The 18,079-nt window shown below is 39.2% G+C and overlaps 1 protein-coding gene across 5 annotated transcripts in view; it reads right to left on the bottom strand.

The window, feature by feature from the left end:
* esyt2b (extended synaptotagmin-like protein 2b) overlaps positions 1 to 18,079 on the bottom strand; it is a 214,596-nt gene that overhangs the window by 62,452 nt on the left and 134,065 nt on the right. For all 5 annotated transcript variants that reach the window (XM_073054866.1, XM_073054867.1, XM_073054869.1 and 2 more), the window contains exon 7: positions 5,688 to 5,743. In XM_073054866.1, coding sequence (XP_072910967.1) covers positions 5,688 to 5,743 — 56 coding nt within the window. The remainder of the gene's footprint in view (positions 1 to 5,687; positions 5,744 to 18,079) is intronic.

Raw genomic sequence — 18,079 nt, 5'->3', positions numbered from 1 at the left:
TGGTGGCGTGTTGGGGAGGAAGCATTAAGAAGAGGGACGCCTCACGTCTTAATAAGCTGGTAAGGAAGGCGGGCTCTGTCGTGGACAAAGTACTGGAGAGTTTAACATTGGTAGCTGAGCGAAGGGCGCTGAGTAGGCTACGGTCAATTATGGATAACTCTGAACATCCTCTACATAGCACCATCCAGAGACAGAGAAGCAGTTTCAGCGACAGGTTACTATCGATACAATGCTCCTCAGACAGGATGAAGAGGTCAATACTCCCCAATGCCATTAGGCTTTACAATTCTACCGCCAGGACTTAAGAACTTTTTAAAAGCTATTATTAATGCTTTTTGAGATAGTGATTTAGATGCATATCATATTTTTTACTGAGTTAAGTATTGTATGTAATTAGTTTTGCTACAACAAGTGTATGGGACATTGGAAAAAAAAGTTGAATTTCCCCATGGGGATGAATAAAGTATCTATCTATCTATCTATCTATCTAATACTACTTTGTTGTAATTTCACCAGTTCACCAGAAATAAAGTGAGACCTTCCACAGATTGTCCAGCAGAGGGCAATAGAGATTAAATATACTGTTTCTCACTCAATCTATTCTTCACCAGAACAAGTATTTTATCAATCCTTTAACTATTGAAAGATACTTTAAAAACTGAAGGCAGTGGTCAATTATTGTTCTACCACACCCATTCCTTCAGGTATAAAGGTACAGAATGGTAAAAACTTACAACTATTTGACTGGGTTCTTTAAGGTTAAGGTTGATTTTTAAAAAAGCCAGACAGCTGAACACAGTTCTAAATCAACATTTCCAGTCATTTCCATTGCGTGACAATGCTGTTTGCAGCAGAGTCTGTCTCATGGGAATAAACTACTCTGAAAATGAAATTATCGTTAAAAGCTTGTGCAAGGTAAATTAGCCAAGGATGACTAATGACTTTTGAGTCAGTATTTTAGGAATAATTCCACACTGATTCACAAACACTCAAAGTATACATCACCATCAAGTGTACAGTACTGTAGCAGTGCAGTTGATAGCATTGTGAATTTGGTAGCCATAACACAACGTTAAGGGAAGCCAAAGCATAAGCACTCTGAGAAGCAGATGAACTATCACACTACAATTAAAAGGATTAACAAAAAATATTATATATAACTGAAAAATAAAAAGGAGGAAATATATGCTGCAAGGTTCTAGATGGCTTATGGTTGAGAAGAAGCAATTTAGGAAGGATTTTGGCTACTTCAAAACTGGGTGCATCAAAACCACGCTTCATTTTTCAGGTCCTGATGAAGGGTCTTGGCTCAAAACGTCAACTATTTATTCATTTCCATAGATGCTGAGTTCCTCCAGCACCATGTGTTACTCTGGATTTTTGGCATTTGCACATCCCTTGTGTTCATGTTTCACTTTTCTGGTAACTGTTGAAATGGAAACCATATGGTAACCCTAACATTGCCAAAACCATTATCTTTGGAAGTACTACATATATTTTGCAGTATTCTGCATGTACTAATACATGCTCTTCTTTGAGCTTCACTGAATTAAGCTTACATTTGCAAGCTTTACATATCTGAGTGATGCCACATCACAACTACTTCTTATTGATGACTTCATTGAAACACAGGCAGATCATTCAACTGTTTAGAAGTTCATTTGGGTCATATCCAAATTAGATGTTCAAAACATCTAGTTTTGAAGCAGCCATTTATTAAAAGTTCGAAGTAAATGTATGTCACTAAAAACAACCCTGAGATGTATTTTCTTGTGGGTATACTTAATAAATCCAGAATAGAATAATAACCATAATAGAATTAATGAAAGACTGCACCAACTTTGGTGTTCAATCAGTATGTAAAAAACATAAACTTGCAACCAAGCAAGCAAGTAAATAAATAAGCAAGCAAGCGAGCAATAAATATTGAGAACATAAGATGAAGAGTCCTTGAAAGTGAGTCCATAGGTTGTGGGCAGTCAAGTTGAGTTAAGTTATCCACTTCGGTTATAACCCGGCAGATAATATTTTTGTTCAGTATCTTAGTTGTGCTATTTCTTCAATTCCAGTTAATGCTTTAGCCTCTTTAACACCATAATATGGCTAAAGGTTTGCTGATTGATGCATACTTTGGATTTGTTCAAATAAAATGGAGGAAAATATGAGGGGCAAGTTTCTAGATAATGCCTTATTGGTTGAGGAGTAGTAGTTCAGGAAAGATCAATATAAAACTGCTTTCAGTTTATTAATGAAAAATCCTTATGATCAACCTAATTTTGACCCACGTTGCATAATACCCATAGTTAGCAATAACCTACTCATCTTAGCCTTGAGATTTAAATTGACCCAGAAACCACCAGAGATTTCCAATGCCTATTGTGTAAAAAGTTTGTAAACAAACCAGCTTACTAATTTTCCTTCTGGGGGAGTGGAATGCAGTTGGCTGGTCAAAGGGTTCAGAATCAAGGTCTTGATAAACAATGTGGGAGACTTTACCTCATGAACCACAAAGCACATGCAGCTAAATTGACAAGCTTGAAAGAAACAAGAAGAACTGCAGTCACATGTACACAGTGATATAATAGCAGGATACATAGTTATATCTGATAGATTTGTAGAATTGTAGCATTATTAGTGATAAAGAACATGTGTTGTGATCTTAGGGTGTGGCTGTAAGTGCTGCATATTTTTCTTACCCAAGCACTTTCTCTTTGCACAAACTGAAAAAACTGGTTATATTCGGTATCTTGTGAAGTACTAATAGTGAGGAAGCTGTATGAACAAGACATTGGGAACACCTGAGGCCATTTTGGCTTCAACATGAGAATGACCTGATCCTTTTCTGTTTTAAATCTCTTCTGTGTACAACTTTTTTTCATTTGGAGGAATGGGTGAAAGGAAGTGTAGTTTATTTGATCACAAAAACACACAGCAAATTCCCAAGCAGAAAATACACACCCATACATGTCTGTCACACCCATAAAAACCTTCCATGCAAAGTCTTCCTCTCAGCTTTCTCCTAAATATATACTGATATAATCTATCACCTAATGAACACAACTTTTTGTGCAAGAAAGATTTTTTTTCCTGAATTTGCTTCTGATGTTCCATGCAACCACGTATTTACTCTTTAAGAAACATATCAAAAATTGATTCTGTTCAGTATCACATTTGATGTGCACAGTAAAGGTAGAGGGGACAAATGCTTATAACAATGACCTGACATAATTATGACAGTACATGCAGAAAATACAAAAGAGAAAAGATGTCAAAAAATGACAAACTTCAGTCAAATCTTCCACAATATAGAACTGAATTCAGGGAAACAAATTAAGCAACTAAGGCTCTCCTTGTGGTCAAATTCCACCCTCTTAATGCTCCTACTGTAAACTAGAAAATCCAACATTAAACAGAACTACTTAATCATTTTGTGTTTCACAAATTAATGTTCTCTGAAAAGATGTTTATTTTTATTTGTACATTAAAAGTAGTGGAATTTGTCAAAATATGATTCTTTGGATAAATTAGAGTTTAGAAACTTAGTTTGTTATAAAGACAGAATAGATAATTGAGGAATTTTCCTCAGCCTACACAAGGCATGCCATTTTATTACTTTAATAGTATTTAATATTTAGCAGACTACAATATTATCATTGTGATTAATTAGACAACCTGCAACTAATTTTGACAGTTATTTTTCAAATTGATCAAATGTGTAATAAACAGACCAGTGAACAAAGCAGTCTTGGATTGAAAACAGCATTTATTCCAATCCAATATTACCAAATAATTACTTCAAGCAGGGAGCACATCAAGAAAATTCTAAAAGGTTAACAAAAAATTTGCAACTTAACACAGAAACATTGCCATTCTTCCCCAAAATTACTACACAACTGCTTGGCAATCAGACATTACTCTTGTAAAAATTAATATTGTTAATATGGATTTCATGAACAATTCTAATCTTATTCAATTCCTCAAAGGATTAAAAACTATGACTAAGAAGGCTGTAGATGACATGAAATTAGGAGATGTTGTTGATAGTGAAGGAGGTCATTGTGGATTATAAGGGGGTCTTACCTATTATGTATGGGACATTGGAAAAAAAGTTGAATTTCCCCATGGGGATGAATAAAGTATCTATCTATCTATCTATTTTGGGAAGTGGGCCAAGGAGTGGAAAATGGACTTTAGTACAGGCAAGTATGAGCTGATGTATCTTGGAATGACAAACCAGCATGGGACTTATACTATGAATGGTAGGGCACCAAGGAGTGTAATGTAACAGAGGGTCTTAGGAGTATAAGCACATAGTTTGTTGTAAGAGGCATTACAGGTAAACAGGGTGGTGACAAAAGCATTTAGCATGATGATCTTCGTCAATCAGGGTACCAAATGTAGGCACTGGGACACTAAATCACAGTTGTACTAGTAGTTAGCGAGGGTGCACTTGGAGTACCGTGTACAGTTTTGATTACCCGGCTTCAGGAAATTTGTGGTTGAACTCGAAAGAATGCAGAGAAGGATGTTGCCAGGTCTCGAGGGTCCAAGTTATAGGAGGGAGTTGGCCAGGCTAGATCTTTATTCCCTGGAATGTACGAGAATGAAGGGTGGCCTCACAGAAATATTTAAGATTATGAGATCTATGGATAAGGAGGAAAGTAACAGTCTTTTCCCCAGGGTAAGGGAGGCCAAAACTAAAAGCAGAGATTTAAGATGAGAGGGGAAAGATTTAAAAGGGATGAGGGGAATCTTCTTCATGTCGGGGTGGTGGATATATGGAACAAGCTACCAGAGGAAGTGATAGAAGTACTTGGACAGGTACGTGGAGAGATTTCCACCAAACACGGGAAATTGCGATTAGCTGGATGGATATTGTGATTAGCATGGATTCACCAGGCTGACAGTGGGACTAGGCAGAAAAATGGTTCGGCACAGCCAAGAAGGGCCAAAAGGCCTGTTTCTGTGCTGTAATGTTCTACGGTTCTATGTAGCTGCAGTGAGTTCCAGAGTTTTCACCCAATAATGTAGAAAGACGCCTTCGCTCCATAGGGTTGTAAAATTAAGCACCATAAACATTGGAAAATATAAAGTAACATAGGAAATTTTCCGAGAAACTCAGATGTGCGGTCAATGAGAATTCAGGCAAGCTTCATCAGCACGACTTAGGGCAAATTAGGTAAGTTTAGGAGAAAGAACAAAAACAAATGAGAGTGTGACAGAAAGGTGCTATGGAGCAAACACGCCACCATGGATGAGATAAATGGCCTGGTCCATTCTGTACTTGATTTCTATGTGACAGATAATGTGCACAGAGCCCAATCACCCTTTCAACCTAAACTGATAGCACCCTGCAAAGAAACAAAGTTTCAAGAAATGCTGAACTCTGCCTCCGCAGATGCTGCCTGACCCGTAGCAGTTTATTGTTTTGTACCATCAGAGATTTATTCTCATGTAGACATACAGTATATTTCCATAATTAGTATGCAAAATCTCTGGAGGGTGCTCAAAGTTTCAATGCTCCAGCTGTTCTGTACTTTTTCTCCTACATGCAACTCAAGATTAATTGTAAAACACTATTACAGCAAATAAAATGACCTCAGTGCTTGTCAGGTTTAAATTTGTAAGCTGGCCCAACAAGACAGTGTTGAAGCCTGAGGAAATACCTCAAAGGGTTTTGCACTTACTTCAAGCCAGGGATATCCAGAAGATTTGTTAGTCCTGTCCAATTAATGGCAAGTAACTGTTGATTAAAAACAGGAAAAATTATTCTCAGTGTGCAACTCTGGAAAAAATGCTCAGCTTGCAAAGATTGATTAAAAGTAGGACTTGAAATTATACCAGAAAATAATAATTCATTCCTTTTCCATTTTATTCAAGGTATTTTATGTATTTATTTCAAAATAAATTAATGGATTTTCAGAAATAAAGTAACATTTAATTTCCAAGCTAAGAAAGGCTCAAAGGGCCAGAAGGGTCTACTTTGTGTTGCATCTCGATAAAAGAAAATCTAAAAAATTTTTGAGCCGCTTAAAAATCATTTGCACCAAAAGATGAATTAAACATTTAAATGACTTTTCTCAAAGCTTTATGTCATATATGGCTGCTATCAAAAATGCTTTAATCATCATAATGCATGCTGATAAATGCTGAATAAATAGTTACTCTGATGCAAGAATTGCACATTTATCGAACGAAAAAATTGATCCCTGAAAAGTAAAGGCATCTATAGACAGGCTGCAATTTAACTTCTTGGCAACAAGACATTGGGTACTGAAAATGAAATTATGCGAAGATTTCAGCTTAGAAATTACATGGCACCTCCAGGAGTATATCAATCGGCTTTAAGGAGCCACCTTTTTGCTGTGGGCCCTCTTACTGAATGTACTTTCACATGCTGCATATTGTAAGGACTGAAAAGAAAAACAGCAGTGCAGTGGGTCCGGCCCATGCTATAATCTGGGTAAAGAGATACCCAATAGTAGGGCTGGAACAGGGACTTTTGGTGGAAAAGGTTGGGAATGGTGTGTTGGCGCCAGAAACTTGGCAACACTTGCAGGCTGTCCCCAGCACAATCCCTGGACTGTGTTGGTCATTGATGCAAACAACACATTTTACTGTATATTTTGATGCACGTGACAAATAAAGTTAATCTTTAATCATATCAGAAGGTCAGTGGGTATACAAAAATCACAAGCTAGTTAGATAAGACGTGAGGGAAGGAAAGGGGGAGGGAGTGAGTTGGTGGCTGCGGCATCTTAAACTTATCCAACTTATCTTTCAAAAAGCACGACTTCAGAGCTATTAAAAACTTCAGAGATTGCCGGAAAACAGGTGTGCCCCAGAATATCATTACCTAATTTGCTTGGCAGTGCTCCAAAATATTTCCAGTCTGCTGCAATTCAACCCTGAAATGAGCATAACTGTAATATAGTCCAGAAGCAAGCATATTGTGTAAGTAGTGCACTAAATCTGCGTTTCTACACCAAGTAAAATAATCACATGTGGAAAGAGTGTGGCCAGATGAAGATAAAAAGATTAAGAAGTGAGTAAGATTAAGAAATAAAGTCAGGGGTAATTGGAAACTCAGGGTCATTCCTGATGTGTTTTGCAAAATGATCAGTCTGCATTTGGTTTCTTGCATGCAGGGAACACCACACTGGGATCATCAAATAAAATTAACTTCAATTAAAACTGAAAGTCCATGCGAATTACTGCCTCACTTGAACAGACGCCAGACACACAGATGCTGGTTGACCTTCCGACTATCTTCAGCATTTTCTATTTTATTTCAGATGTGTAGTGAAGCAAGAATAGACTAGTACAATATTCAAATAGAATATTACTGGTCCATGACCTCAGGCCTACTTTTCTTGCATTCATTTTCTCTTTCTCTCTCTCTCTCTCCCACTATCCCTATCTCTATCTCTCCTGACAGTGAATTACAGTCATAGAAAAGTAAAAGCACAGAAACAAGCCCTTCTACCTATCTAGTCCATGTTGAAGCATTTAAACTGCCTACTTCAATTGACCTGCACCGAGATCATATTCCTACCATCAATGTACCTATCCAAACTTCTCTTAAACATTGAAATCAAGCTTGCATGGAGCACTTGTGCTGGCACATTCTCATGACCCTCTGAGTGAAGAAATTTCCCCTCATGTTCCCCTTAAATTTCTCACCTTTCACCCTTAAGCCATAACCTCTGTTGCAGTCCCACCTAAATTCAGCGGAAAAAGCCCACTTGCATTTACCCGTCGTAATTTTGTATAACTCCATCAAAACTTTTCTCAATTTTCTACGTTCCAGGGCATACAGTCCTAACCTATTCGATCTTTCCTCATAACTCAGGTCCACCAAACCCAGCAACATCCTTGTAAATTTTCTCTCTACTTTCAACTTTATTTACAACTTTCCTGTAAGTAGGTGACCAAAACTGCACACAGTACTTCAAATAAAGCCTCACTAATGACTTATATAACTTCAACATAACATTCCATCTCCTGTACTCAATACTTTGATTTATGAAGGCCATGTGCCAAAAGCTTTCTTTATGATGCTATCTACCTATGATGGCACATCAATGAATTATAGAAACATAGAAAACCTACAGCACAATACAGACCCGTCTGCCCACAAATTTGTGCCAAATATGTCAGTACCTCAGAAATTACTAGGCTTACCTATGGCCCTCTATTTTACTGGGAGTAGTCTATAGGCCCCCAAATAGCCCTCGGGACACCGAGGAGCAGATAAGCAGGCAGATTTTAGAATGGAGCAGGAAATACAGGGTAGTAGTTATGGGTGATTTCAACTTCCCTCATATTGACTGGCACCTCCTGAGTGCAAGGGGGATAGATGGGGCTGAATTTGTCAGGTGTGTTCAAGAAGGATTCCTGACACAGTATGTGGACCGGCCGACGAGAGGAGAGGTTATACTGGATCTAGTTCTGGGTAATGAACCTTGACAGGTGACAGATCTCTTGGTGGGGGAGCATTTTGGTGAGAGTGATCACAACTCCCTTAGCTTCAGCATAGTTATGGAAAGGGATAAAAATCAGACGAAATGGTAAAGTGCTTAACTGGGGAAGGGCTAACTTTGAAGGGATGAAGCAGGAAATAGCAAGAGTACATTGGAAACAGATGTTCAAAGGGAAAAGCACAGAAGTCATGTGGGAGAAGTTTAGGGACCACTTGAGCTGGGTTCAGGATAGGTTTGTCCCACTGAGGCAAGGAAAAGATGGTAAGAAAAGGGAACCGTGGCTGACGAAACATGTGAGGCAACTCGTCAAGAGGAAAAAGGAAGCATATATTAGATATAAGAAGCAGGAAGTAGGAGGGGCTTATGAGAAATATAGGGTAGCCAGGAAGGAGCTAAGGAAAGGACTTAGGAGAGCTCAAAGGGGGCATGAGAAGGCCTTGGCATGTAGGATTAAGGAGAACCCCAAAGGCATTCTATGTGTATGTGAAGAATAGGAGGATTACGAGAATGAAGGTGGGACCGCTAAAGGATAAAGAGGGCAACATGTGCCTGGAGGCGGAGGAGGGTGGGGAGGTCCTAAATGAATACTTTGCTTCAGTATTCACAAGTGAAAAGGATCTTGATCCGGATGAGGTTGAAGTAGAGCAGGCCTGTGTGCTGGACGGTGTGGAGATTAAGGAAGAAGAAGTGCTGGATCTTCTTAAAAACATTGATTGATAAATCCCCAGGGCTGGATATGATACACCCCAGGTTGTTGTGGGAATTGACAGAAGAGATCGCAGGAGCATGAGCCATGATCTTTGAATCCTCTTTGGCTGCAGAGGAAGTGCCGGAGGACTGGAGAATGGCAAATGTAGTTCCCTTGTTTAAAAAAGGTAATAGGGAGAAACCTGTCAACTATAGACCAGTGAATCTTACGTCAGTGGTATGCAAACTACTGGAAAGGATTCTTAAGGATAGGATCTATGAGCATTTGGAGAAGTACAGTCTACTCATGGATAGTCAACATGGCTTTGTGAAGGGAAGATCATGCCTCACGAGCCTGATTGAGTTTTTTGAAGAGGTAACAAAAGAAATTGATGAGGGTAGGGCAGTGGATGTGGTCTACATGGACTTTAGCAAAGCATTTGACAAGGTCCCTCATGAGAGACTCATCCAGAAAATCATGAGGCATGGGATACGTGGAACCTTGGCTGTTTGGATAAAAAATTGGCTTAAAGGAAGAAAGCAGAGGGTAGTTGTGGAAGGAAAGTATTCTGCCTGGAAGTCGGTGACTAGTGGAGTGCCGCAGGGATCTGTCCTGGGACCCCTGCTATTTGTGATTTTTATAAATGACCTGGATGTAGAGGCGGAAGGATGGGTGAGTAAGTTTGCGGATGACACGAAGATTAGAGGAGTTGTGGATGGTGCTGAAGGTGGTCGAAGGTTACAAGAGGATATAGACAGGCTGCAGAGTTGGACAGAAAAATGGCAGATGGAGTTCAATCCGGACAAGTGTGAGGTGATGCATTTTGGAAGGACAAACCAGAAGACAGGAAGCACAGGATTAATGGTCAATTACTTGAGTGTGGATGAACAAAGGGACCTTGGGGTTCAAATCCATACATCCCTCAAGTTTGTTGCACAGGTTGATAGGGTAGTTAAGAAGGCCTATGGGATGCTAGGCTTCATTAACAGGGGAATTGAGTTCAAGAGTAGAGAGGTCATGTTGCAACTCTACAAATCTCTGGTGAGACCACACTTAGAGTATTGTATTCAATTCTGGTCACCTCATTGTAGGAAGGATGTGGAAGCTATGGAGAGGGTGCAGTGCAGATTTACCAGGATGTTGCCTGGAATGGAGAACAAGTCATATGAAGCAAGGTTAGCAGAGCTGGGACTTTTCTCTTTGGAGTGTAGAAGAATGAGAGGGGACTTGATAGAGGTCTACAAGATTATGAGAGGCATAGATAGGGTGGATAGTCAGTACCTATTTCCCAGGGCACCAATAGCAAACACCAGAGGGTATATGTACAAAATTAAGGGAGGGAAGTTTAGGGGAGACATCAGGGGTAAGTTTTTTACACAGAGGGTTGTGAGTGCCTGGAATGACTTGCCAGGGATGGTGGTGGAGGCTAAAACATTAGAGGTATTTAAGAGCCTCTTGGACAGGCACATGGATGAAAGAAAAATGGAAGGTTATGGGGTAGTGTGGGTTTAGTACTTTTTTAAAGGATTATATGGGTCGGCACAACATGGAGGGCTGAAGGGCCTGTACTGTGCTGTAGTGTTCTATGGTTCTATGGTAATCTCCATGTACCTATCTAAAAGTCTCTTAAAAGACCCTATCGTATCCGCCTCCACCACTGTTGCCAGCAGCCCATTCTACGCATTCACCACTCTCTGAGTAAAAAAAACTTACCCCTGACATCTCCTATGTACCTACTCCCCAGCACCTTAAACCCGTGTCCACTTGTGGCAACTATTTCCGCATGGACCTTTATTCCCAATTAGTTCTACCACACTCCTCAGTGCCCTACCGTTTACTGTGTAAGACCTACCCTGGTTGATCCTACTGTAGTGCAACACCTTGCACTTCTCTTCATTAAATTCCATCTGCCATTTTTCAGCCTATTTTTCCAGCTGGTCCCTCCGCAAGCCATGATAGCCTTCCTCACTGTCCACTACACCCTAAATCTTGATGTCATCTACAAATTTGCTGATCCAGTTAACTACATTATCATCCAGATCATTGATATAGATGTCCAGATTGTTGATATAAATGACAAACAACAACAGACTCAGCACCGATCCCTACAGCTCTCCATTTGTAAAAGGCCTCCAGTTAGAGAGGCAACCATCTATTACCATCCTCAGGCTTCTCCCAAAAAGCAAATGTCTAATTCAGTTTACTACCTCATCCCGAATGCCAAGCAACTGAATCTCCCTAACTAACCTTGCATGCGTGACGTTGTCAAATGCTAAGCAAAAGTCCACATAGACAACATCCACTGCCTTGCCTTCATCAACTTCCCTGATAATTTCCTAGAAAAATTACCAAGCATGAAGCGATGCTAACTATCCTTAATAAATCCATGTCTATCCAAAAACTTAAATATTCGGTCCCCCAGAATACCTTCCAATAACTTTCCTACTACTGATGTCAGGCTCACTGGCCTATAATTTCCTGGTTTTATCCTGCAATCCTCTGGTACCACACCTGTTGTTAAGGATGATTTAAATATCTCTGCTAAGGCCCCGGCAATTTCTGTACTTGCCTCCCATAAGGTCCAATGGAACACTTTGCCAGGCCCTGGGAATTTATCCATCCTAATTTGCCTCAGGACACCGAACACTTCCTCCTTTGAAATCTGAACAGGGTTCATGAAGTTGATGCCCCTTTGCTTTACTTCTATAGACTCTGTGTCCATCTCCTGACTAGATACAGATGCAAAAAATGTATTTGAGCTCTCCCCCATCTCTTCTGCCTCCACACATGGATTATCATTTCTGATCTTCCAGAGGACCAACTTTGTCCCTCGCAATCCTTTTGCTCTTAACATATCTAGAATCACTTCATTTTGTCTGCTATGGCAACCTCATGCTTTCTTTTAGCCCTCCTGATTTCTTAAGTATTCTCTTGCATTTCTTACACTCCACAAGCACCTAGTTTGTTTCTACCTGCCTATATCTGCTATGCATCTCCTCTTTTTTTCTTAACCACGGCCTCAATATCTCTTCAAAACCAAGATTCCCTATATTTACTTTGAAAGTAATGGCACTGTGATCACTAGATGCAAAGTGTTCCCCTAGAGAAACTTCCGTCACCTGCTCTGTCTCATTCGCTAATAGGAGATCTTGTATCGCACACCCTCCCTATTTGGGACTTCTATGTACTGATAAAGGAAACTTTTCTGAAGACATTTGACCAACTCTGTCCCATCTAATCCTTTTACACTACGGGAGCCCCAGTCAAGATGTGGAAAGTTAAAATCATCTATGATCACAACCTTATGTTTCTTGCAACAGTCTGCGAACTGGGCAAAGTTGTTCCTCTAAATCCCTTGAACTGAGTGATCTGTAATATAGACCCATTAATGTGGTCAAACATTTCTCAATTCAACCCATAATGCCTCACAAGTCGAGTTCTCCAGTCTGTCCTGACCAAGCAATGTCATGACATCCTCCCTGACTAGTAACGTCACTCCTCTTCCTTTGACCTTCAGATTGCACAGGAGAGTGAGGATATAATTGGTCAAAGTTACCACAGAAATAGTCACCCCAAAGTTGCAGGAGGTAAGTAGCTGGGTGACCGTCAGGAGAAATGGAAATAAGCAGTAAGAGCAGAATACCCCTATGGCCACTCCACTCAAAAACAAGTATACCACTTTGGATACTTCTGTGGGGGATGACCTCCCTGGAGAATGCCACGGTGACCGGGTTACTGGCACTGAGCATGGGTCCGTGGTGCAGAAGGGAAAGAGAGTGAAGAAAGGAGCAGTAGTGTCAGGGGACTCGATAGTGAGGGGAACAGACAGGAGATTCTGTGGACACGAACGGGACACCCGGATGGTATGTTGCCTCCCAGGTGCCAGAGTCAGGGATGTCTCAGATCGCGTCCACAACATTTTGGTGAGCTAGATGTCTTGGTACCAATGACATAGGAAGGAAAAGCAATGAGGTCTTGAAAAGAGAGTTTAGAGAGCTAGGTAGAAAGCTGAGAAGCAGGACCTCCCGGATAGTAATTTCTGGATTGCTGCCTGTGCCACGCGCCACTTGAGGATAGAAACAGGTTTATTTGGCAGATAAATGCGTGGCCGAGAAGATGGTGCAGGGGGCAGGGCTTCAGGTTCTTGGATAATTGGGATCTCTTCTGGGAGAGGTATGACCTGTTCAAAAGTGACAGGTTGCACCTGAACCTGAGGGAGACCAATATTCTCGTAGGCAGGTTTATTAGAGCTGTTGGGGAGGGTTTAAACTAACTTAGCAAGGAGGTGAGAACCGGAGTGAAGGGACTCAGGAAAGGACAGATGGTAAAAAAAGTAAAGATAGCATGCAGTCAGACTGTCAGGAAGTGCAGGCAGGTGATGGGACGTAGTTGCAGCCAATAGGCTGCGTATCAAATCATTAGGGATGCAGAGTCAGAAAGAATAGCAAACACGGTATTCAAGGTGTTGTATCTAAATGGACACAGTACGAGAAATAATATGGATGATCTTGTTGCAATATTACAGATTGTCAGGTTTGATGTTGTGGCCATCACTGAATTGTGGCTGAAGGATGGTTGTAGTGGGGAGCTGAATGTCCAAGGTTACACGTTATTTCGGAGGGGTAGTAAGGTCGGCAGAGGGGGGGCAGTTAGTGTGACTCTACTGGTAAAAAATGGCATCAAATCAGTGGAAAGATGTAACATAGGATCAGAAGATGTTGAATCCTTGTGGGTTAAGAAACCACAAGGATAAGAGGACATCGATGACAGTTATATACAGGCCTCCAACAGTAGCTAGGAGGTTGACCAAAGGTTACAACAGAAAATAGAAAAGGCAAGTCAAAAGGGCAATGTTATGGCAGTTATGGGAGATTTTAACATGCAGGTCAATTGAGAAAAATCAGGTTGGTAATGGATCTCAAGACAGCGAGTTTGTTGAATGCCTAAGAGATAGCTTTTTAGAGCCGTTTGTCATTGAGCCTACTAAGGGATTAGCTATACTGGATTGGGTTTTATGTAATGAACCAGAGGCGATTAGGGAGCTTAAGGTAAAAGAACCTTTAGGAACCAGTGATAACAATGTGATTGCATTCAACTTGAAATTTGATAGGGAGAAAGTAAAGTCTAATTCAGTGGAGTAAAGGAAATTACAGTGGTATGAGAAAGAAGCTGGGCAAAGTAAATTGGAAGGAGCTGCTGGCAGGGTTTCAGCAGAGCAGCAATGGTGTGCGTTTCTGGGAAAAATGAGGAAGGTGCAGGACATACATGTTCCAAAAATGAAGAAACACTCAAATGGTAAAATAGTACAACAGTGGTTGACAAGGGAATTCAAAGCTATTGTAAAAGCAAAAGAAAGGACATACAACAAAGCAAACATTAGTGGGAAGATAGAGGATTGGGAAGTTTTTAAAAACCTACAGAAGCAACTAAACAAAATCATTAGAAGGGAAAAGATAAAATATGAAAGCATGCCAGCAAATAATAGCAAAGTGAATAGTAAAGGTTTTTTTTAAGAAAGTTAAAATAAAAGACATAAGAGTGGATATAGAGTGGCTAGAAAAACAGGCAGGAGAAATAAAAATGGGGGACAAGGAGATGGCTGCTGAACTAAATGAGTATTTTGCATCAGTCTTCACTGTGGATGACACTAGCTGTATGCCTGATGTCATAGCGTGTGAAGGAAGACAAGTGGGTGCAGTTATTGTTACAACAGAGAAGGTACTCAAAAAGATTAAAGACCTAAAGGTATGTAAGTCACCTGGACCAGATGAACTGCATCCTAGGGTTCTGAAAGAGGTAGTATTAGAGATTGAGGTTCTATTATAACTGATCTTTTAAAAATCATTGGACTCTGGCATGGTGCCAGAGGACTGGAAAATTGCAAACGTTAATCCACTCATTAAGAAAGAAGGAAGGCAACAGAGAGTATATTATAGACCAGTTAGCCTGACCTCAGTGGTTGGGAAGATGTTAGAGTCAATTGTTAAGGATAAGGTGATGGAGTACTTGGTAACACAGGACAAGATAGTACAAAGTCAGCATGATCTCCTTCAAGGAAAATCCTGCCTGACGAGCCTGTTGGAATTCATTGAGGAGGTTACAAGTAGGATAGATAAAGAGGATGCAGTGGATGTTGCATATTTGGACTTTCAGAAGGCCTTTGACAAGGTGCCACACATGAGGATGCTTACCAAGTTAAGAGCCCGTGGTATTACAGGAAAGTTGCTAACATGGTTAGAGCATTGGCTGATTGGTAGGAGGCAGCGAGTGGAAACAAAAGGATCCTTTTCTGGTTGGCTGCCAGTGACTAGTGATGTTCCACAGGGGTCGGTGTTGGGACCACTTCTTTTTATGCTGTATATAAATGATTTAGATGATGGCATAGATGGCTTTGTTGCCAAGTTTGCAGATGATATGAAGATTGGTGGTCTTTAGATGCAGAGAAAGCCTTCGATAGAGTGGAATGAAATTACCTATTTAAGACTTCAGAAAAATTTAAATTTGGACCTAGTTTTATTCATTGGGTTAAACTATTATATCTCTCACCTATAGCTCAGGTTCTTACTAATTCTCAACTCTCTAAACGATTTAACCTATATCGAGGTACTAGACAAGGCTGCCCCCTTAGTCCTCTGTTGTTTGCTTTGGCTCTAGAACCTCTAGCCATAGCCTCCATAATTCCAAGGATATTACAGGTATCTCCCGAGGTAATACTATTCATAAAATTTCTTTATATGCAGACGATATTTTACTTTTTATTTCCAATGTGAATGACTCCTTAGCTTCCACTCTTTCTTTATTCTCTCAATTTAGTTGATTCTCAGGTTATAAGTTGAATTTATATAAAAGTGAATTATTTCCTTTAAACAACCTGATACCAATAAACACCAATCTTCCATTTAAAATTATGACTAATCAGTTTACTTATCTTGGAATAACTATTACTAAAAATTTTAAACATTTGTATAAAGCTAATTTTATTCCACTACTGAGTTACCTTAAAAAGGCTATTTAGTAAATGGTCTCCTCTTTCTTTATCCTTGTTAGGCCGTATTAATTCTATTAAAATGAATGTGTTACTTAAATTCTTATATCTTTTCCAAGCATTGCCTATTTTTATTCTGAAGAGTTTTTTTTGACTCTTTGGACTCAATTCTCTCTTCTTACATATGGAATAATAAACTACCCCGGCTGAACAAAGTCTTTCTTCAAAGGAAAAATAAAGATGGTGGTCTAGCTTTACCTAATTTCAGATTCTATTACTGGGCAACTAATATAAGGAATATCACATTCTGGTCATATTATATCAATAGGGATGATTGTCCACTATGGACTTTACTAGAAGCTTAATTGGTTAAAAATGCCTCAATTATTTCTCTTCTTGGATCTTCTCTTCCTTTACCCTTCAGTAAAATTACTGATAACCCAGTTCTTAAACATACTTTGAGAATCTGGTCACAATTTAGGAAGTTTTTTGGTTTGTCTCATTTTTCCCTTTCTAGTCCCATTCTTTGTAATTATTTTTTTCTACCCTCTACTACTGATGAAGTTTTTATAGAATGGAATAGATTGGGTATTTGACAATTTTTGGATTTATTTGTTGATGGGAACTTAGTGTCATTTGAGCAGCTGTCCATTAAATTTGGTTTACCCCAAACCCAATTTTATGGTTACCTTCAAATTAGAGATTGCCTGCGTTCTCAATTGGCTACCTTTCCTTCAAGTTCAGATAAGAATCTCTTAGATGATATTTTAAATTTGAAACCTTTTTTTGATGGATCAATCTCTATTATATATAATAAACTGCTTATGTTCAAGCAGCTTTCTTTACATAATATTAGGCAAGCTTGGGAACATGATCTGAATATGCAAATCTCTGATGAAGATTGGAATGCCATTTTGAAATTAGTGAATAAGTCATCTTTTTGTGCTCGCCATTCTTTGGTACAATTTTAAGTGGTACATAGAGCCTATTTATCTAAAGAGAAATTATCCCGTTTTTACTCTGATATTTCTCCAACTTGCGACAAGTGTAATTCAGCCAATGCTTCGTTAATTCATATGTTTTGGTTATGTCCCAGCTTAGAAAAATTTTGGAAAGATGTATTTTCTACTTTTTCTCAACTTTTTAAACACTAACTTTGAACCTAATCCTCTTACTGCTCTCTTTAGTATTCTCAGAACTCAAGATATAACTATAACTCCCTCAGACTTGTATGTTCCAGCTTTTAGCTCACTTATGGCGAGAAGACGGATTTTGCTTAAATGGAAAGAAGCAGTCTCTCCTACTCATGTGCAGTGGTTAGAAGACATTATAACTCATCTTAGTTTGGAGAAGATTCGGTGTTCTATTTCTAATTCAGTACAGTACTTTTATATGACATGGGGTCCTTTTATGAACTACTACTCTATCTTGTGAAAGGTTTTTTCTCTACGTAGATGTCATTAAATATGTTATTCTTTGTTAACAACTTAGCGACACTTTTTTAAAAATATTTTTTTCCTTGTTCTTACCCATTGGCTTTCTTGGTAGGGGCTAGATTTTTTTTATATATATAAAATTTCTAATGTATACTCTTTATAAATTTGTGGCATTAGTAATCATTACTGGAGTACTATATTCTATGTTACTCATATAATATAATATATTCTATATTACTATATTGTATGTTACTCAGTCCTATACAGTTCAATTTTTCTATTGTCTGTATTCTGTTAGTAATTTTTTTTTAATATACTCTGTATTTGTTATATATTCTTGTATACATTAATAAACATATTGAAAGAGAGAGAAGATTGGTGGAGTGATAGGTAGTGTTGAGGAAACAGGTAGGATGCAGAAGCACTTGGATAGATTAGGAGAATGGGCAAGAAAGTGGCAAATGAAATACGATGTTGGAAAATGGCA

The sequence above is a fragment of the Hemitrygon akajei genome, chromosome 8 (assembly GCF_048418815.1).
Source record: "Hemitrygon akajei chromosome 8, sHemAka1.3, whole genome shotgun sequence".
Lineage (NCBI taxonomy): Eukaryota > Metazoa > Chordata > Chondrichthyes > Myliobatiformes > Dasyatidae > Hemitrygon > Hemitrygon akajei.
Note: the sequence above shows the minus strand (reverse complement) of the source record. Positions and strands in the feature narration are given on the sequence as shown.